At 34.8% G+C, this 6,000-nt stretch overlaps 1 protein-coding gene across 1 annotated transcript in view; it reads left to right on the top strand.

Annotated features, from left to right (window-relative positions):
* The first annotated feature begins 3,427 nt into the window (after positions 1–3,427).
* LOC112212067 overlaps positions 3,428–6,000 on the top strand; it is a 161,481-nt gene continuing 158,908 nt past the window's right edge. The window contains exons 1-2 of the mRNA XM_033318534.1: positions 3,428–3,521; positions 3,868–3,920. Of these exons, the coding sequence (XP_033174425.1) occupies positions 3,515–3,521; positions 3,868–3,920 (60 nt within the window). The 5' untranslated portion in view covers positions 3,428–3,514. The remainder of the gene's footprint in view (positions 3,522–3,867; positions 3,921–6,000) is intronic.

Raw genomic sequence — 6,000 nt, 5'->3', positions numbered from 1 at the left:
AAAATTCTGATAAATCACAATTTATTACTTTTAACATTTGTAAAACTACTATTAATTTGTCGTAGAAGGAACAAGTCGCGTTACATACTGGCCGGTAATTCTCTGGAAATTGGTGGCTCGATTGTATGAGTTGGCGCACTTTTGATTTATTCTAATTGCTATTTCGATAATGGAGGCGGGGTGGCGAGCACTCTCGCAGCTTTTGCATTCCCATTATCGAACTCGAGGAATACAATCGCATTCCAGTTAAGGTAACGTCCAGCGCCAAGGTTTCCAGTAATTATTAGTTAATTTGCCGTTAAATCTTCGCTGACCGCTAAATTATCGCCAAAGCAAGACTCTGTGAGTAAAGGGCGTACCCTTATAGCTGTTATGGTACCGTTATTCTATAGTTTCTCTTCTACCCTATCTTGTAAACGATTTGCCAAATCACCGCGCGTATCATTCTATTTCATGTTAAGTGTAATATTCTATTAAAAAATTTGAGTTAATTATATTTTTCTATTAAACATATATTTTTAAAACATTTAGACACTGGGGGTGCGTTTACCACGAAATTTTGTTTCGTATCTATAAATGTAGATATTTTAAAATCCACATGTACTCCTTTATTATCCCATCGTGTTTCCAACATCGCAAAACAAAATTAATCTCCATGCAAAAATCAATATTAAGTAGAATTGGCTGACAACTAAGTAACCTTAATATTTCTATAAATATACATAATGTGTACAGAATGAAACTGTCCCTATATTTTTGTTAATTTTCTGCGACTGATTGTCAGTTTCGTCGCAAGTATAAAAATGGCAATGAATGAAATTTATGAAAATAAAGTTTCCTCGTTCCTGAAAAACATAATTTTTATTTAAATGGAATTAAATTCGAATTCATAGTTCTTAATCCTCGAACCTAATTTAGGAGGCTGCTGATACGGGAAAGACAGATTCCTGACAAATGAACCGCAAACCGACTGCTGACCAAAACCACTTGAGATTGTCGCTCACGTTTGAACGTCACGTATTGTTTTGCGCGTCTCAGAGAACCACGAATCTGGAATTAGTTTGTCCCTGAAAACCGCCATGGACAATGCGTTGGTTTTCTCTCGACAAATCCTCCATGTACATCTTCTGTAATTAATATGTTTTTCTACCGCGATACTTCATTTCTTCATGGGAAATAAAACATGTAACAAAGCATAAATAATATAATAAAATATACGATAAAAGGAAAGATGGGTGATATATAGAGAAGAGACAAAGCATCTTCTTTGGTCAAGAATGAAATTCTGATTTAAACAAAATAAGTATTGCAATATTAATTAGGAGGAATTAATATATAATAATATATAATATAAATTATAGTATGTATATGTTACAATATATATACGATAATATACATGCTAACAATATACAGGCTAGAAAATATTTTTTTAAGGAAGCCACATACAAATTTTCACTTACCCAGTGACCACATGTTATATGACTTTTGAGGTAGCAGATCTTAAATTCTGCATAAGGCAAGTGAGTGATGCGTTACCATTATTACCATCGAAATTTGTTGCGTACTTTTTGTCACGTGGGGACATCGAGGAACGCGGTGAAAGAAGATGAAGCGAACGGATCTGAATGGCTCCCCGGGGCACCAAGTTCGAATCCCATTACCGGACTCGCGTCCGTTAAATAGGTCTCGCATCGTCAACCGGAAAATGTACATATAGACCGTAGTTTGTCTCGTGTGGGAAAAATGTTCTTGTTCACCTCACTATGGAAATCGATGCGAATCCATCGAGACCTTCTGAAGACGGATGTCTCGAAGTCGCTTGGGGTACGTGCAAGATCCCTCGGATCGAAGAATAAATCATGATTACTCGATCTTCGAGATCATGCAAATTTTATTTCACATCTTTCAATTATTTTAGTCCATGGTGTTTCGAAAAATCCGCGTCAGTGTTTTATCGTTTTAAAAGTTTCGATACGTTTTATATGCACAAGCTAAATACTTCATTCGGTTGTTGATCCTTTCAAAAACGAATATTTTTTGTTTACTATATATAGAAATATATAGAAGACGCAGGGGAAAAGTACAAACTTCTATCGCACCAATTCCATCATGTATTTATCAAATTAAACACCAATTAATTTACAAAGACTTGGAACTTAAAAATCTGACCAGGTTTTGCAATGTACATGTTCATCTTTATGTGTTTCTTGTAGAAACTTATTTAGGATATACCGTTCGATCCGATTACGATGATTACACGATAATCTAAGAAATCATCACGCGAGGCAGGAATGAAATTTTAAACGGAGCATTAGCAATTTTTCTGTGATTCTGATCATTCATAATTAAATCGAGAGGACGAAGTGCGTCCCTAAATGCCACACCCCTGCTCTCTTAACAGATCTCGCGGAAAGAAAAGCTCGGCCGTCTCGAGTTTTTCCCTACGGCGCGGCGCGGTGCGGCGTCTCGGTCGTCTCGCTTTTCTTCTCGTGGCCCCGTTCCACCGTGTCACCAGCCCGCGTAACTCTCCGTTGTCGAGCGTTGCGAACGAAACGAAAATAAAATGTAAGTGGAAATTTATCGCCCCGGGCGATAGGAGACGTTTCCGTACTTTTAAATATTTTATAAACTTTCTTCTTCTTCGTAGTGGTCGTCTTTTTCTCGTTGGAACCGTAGTACCGGTGGAATCGCACCGGGAAAGCCGTGACGATGGAAATGAGAGGGACAGGAACAAGTGGAACGACTTAGGAACGGAATGAGCTCTCCTCCATCCTCTTGTCGATTTTTTACTTCCTTACTCCAGGGAGCCACGTTATATGCATACTATATATCGTAATGTTATTAAAACTTCTAAACGGCAATGGATTGCCAACCAAGTAACATTTCCCTTTTCCTGTATCCCCTGTTTCGGCCGATGCGTTTTATTATTAAAACCGCATTTATATTAGGCTACCTTTGGTCCGCTAAGTCGACCAACTTCAAACAACCTGTTCAACATTGTCCCTGTATGCGCGATATTAATGTGTCGAAGAACGATAACGAGAATCACAGAAGCCACGGATATTATCCTTCTTAGGCAAAATTTCATTCTGAGCAAATTCTGTTTTAATATTACGATTCTGTACCGAATAATATCGTGGAAATGTTATTGCTTCTAACAATAATTTTCTTATTCTTCACATAGTATTGGACAATAATAAAACATTTAACTCTATTTCTTTAATTTCATTCATTTCTGCGGTGAACTTTCATCTATGATAGCCTCGATGGGTTAAAATGGAAATTAAATGCATTAACATACATACGTATTGCACCAACCACGTTGAACGATAAGACGTTGAACAACGAATGCGTAGTATTCGAAACAGAATAATGGAAATTGATGTCGATCGATTCGTTCGGTCGACCGAAAGTTGTCGAATGTAAACACGTAACTTTCAGTAACGCGATCGACATTCGACGAGAACGACGCATTTCTCGACGCGTGAATCTCAGAACGCAACTGTTCGTAATTATGTCAGGTAAGGAAACTTGTATTTGTATTATTTGTAATTTTATTGAAGCATTATTAAACTATAATTATTTCCAACTAAATTACTCTCTATTTTATTATTGATATTCTGTATTTTATAATTAATTATTCTTACAAATTATCTGTATAAAGTAATTAAAGCTAAGTTAAAGATAAGATAGAGAGGTATTAATAATTAGCTTCTTATCAAAATCTATTCGATTAAATTTTCCGCTAGTTTACTCGAATAATTAACATTCTGGTGTAATAAGTAAATTATATCGCATTTTGTCGTGTTTTATCACTGTTTTGTTTACCGACCTATGAAGCTAACGATCGCATTTTTCGTTCCGCAGGACTTAATTGGCAGTTTCGAGTGTGCAGAATGTTTATCGACGATCATCGAAAGGTAGGATTTCAATTATCAATACCGATTATTCCGCGAATTATTATTATTACAAGCCCTATTTACATTTTTACGGTTAAAAATGAGAGACTATCTGAACAAGGAAATAATAAATTAGCGAGAAATCTCCATTATGAATTAAAAGCGTAGTAATTAAAGAGACATTCTAAACGCCGGTTCCTGATTAATGCGTTTGATACATTCGAAACGTAGAATCGTATAAAAATGTATGTATGTACATTGTCGAATATCTGGAACGGTCGAATTAAAATAATTTCGTAGAATCAATTTTTAACGAATGAGTTGCATTTAATAGACACTTGATAATTGTTAATATTTGTCATAATATATATGTACATGGTTAAATATATTTTTGTTTCTTTTGAATAAATAAAATATTACCTGTATGATATAATTAATTATATGCGCGTTTCCTTGCATGCAGCGTGTATATATTAATATTTATGTCTTTAACATGTACATGGATATTTAAATTGATTTCGTGGAAGATTTTTTATTATCTTTCATCTTACATCGTACAAGTAAAGCAATGCTTCCTGAAGTCATTTATCGCAATCTGGGTCATTTTGTTATCACGTTCATGTTGAAAACTATAAAGACGTAACGACTCGATCGTAAAGAAATATGGATGCTTGATTTTAAGTATAATATATATACTTATGCATATAAATATTATTTATTGCCAAATGGTTGATACTGTAACATTAGACTTTCGCAAGTTATTAATCAGATAAATCTATTCGTTTTCAAAGAAATTTGCTTAAAATTCTAATGCATCTTTATTTCTATACAACACTATCTTTTCTAAAAAAAAAAAAAAATCTAAAGTTTTATCTAAGAAAATGTTTTCGTGTAAGTTGAAAAAAGATGCGATTGTGAAAAATTGTTTATTTTCAAATCGATTTCCTGAAAAATCTATTCTCCTTAATCTACTTACTCTTTTATTAAACTGGCTGTTTCTATCTATTTTATCGATTACTGTTATTACGTTTGAATGCACAAGACTTACACAACAATCCTACTCATCCTTTGTAGTTAGGAGGCTAATAACTCGAACTGTATATTTTGTTAAATATGGAGAGCTTTGGCTTTTATTCGTCAGAGTGCCGACTGCTAAATTGTAAAATTCGTATAAAGCGTGATCCTCAGTATTATACATGGAAGAAAAGTTGCAATGTTCAAAAGCATGTTCCTGTTCCTCGGCCCAATTTGTATTTCGAAAGCTCGGGCTGGTTCATGTTACTTTTCACTTGAAACGTAAGAACATGTTTACACTGGCGTAATTAATTATGTAATAGAAGGGGAAGCACGGCGGTGGAGCGCGTTTGAATTGTATCTTTTGAGGCGGAAATATTCTTCTCCGTTCAGGAGAGATGTGTTTAATTCATTTTAATTAAACTTATCTTTTAATATCGTACTGTGCGTGCGTGACTTTGTTAATTGAACAGCGATGTATGTAGAGCCGCGTGTAACGTGTACAGTGTGTACGTGTAATAGAAGCATTTCTTTCGAAGGATTTTATGACTGAAACACAATGACGTCTGTTATACATATACGGAATATCGCTCTAGCCATGCTTTATTACTTTAGACAATTGGAAAATTCAGTAAAACCTCAGCACGTATGATCTTATTACGTCTGAATATTTCGCAGGTGATATTTAGCAATCGAGTTTGGGATTATTTAGGTGCAAGATTTATTCCACTTTATTAGGCTTCATTGCCAACTTTTAATTTTCCATTTTTATTCAGAGTTTTACTCACATTATAACACAAGAAAATTGCTAGTTTGTAGGCTATAATGCACCGATTTAGGTTACACCGATGATAAAATGTACGTCATTCGATAATTCGTGAGCTTTATTTTAACGTAACGTTTTACAATAATTAATTATCTTAATGTAGATACCATAGCAATCATCTGTCACGATCACCCACGCCAGGCTAGAATTCGCGTGTCATTCAACATAAATAGGGTTTCCATATCGTCAGTGATATTTGGTAGAAAATAAAGAGCGGTATTTTATCGGTTTGGACTAGATAAGGAAATTGCTAGCGTAGGG

This window comes from Bombus impatiens, unplaced genomic scaffold (assembly GCF_000188095.3).
Source record: "Bombus impatiens unplaced genomic scaffold, BIMP_2.2 scf_0102, whole genome shotgun sequence".
Classification (NCBI taxonomy): domain Eukaryota; kingdom Metazoa; phylum Arthropoda; class Insecta; order Hymenoptera; family Apidae; genus Bombus; species Bombus impatiens.
The sequence above is the reverse complement of the archived record's forward strand: the minus strand, read 5'-3'. Positions and strand labels throughout refer to the sequence as shown.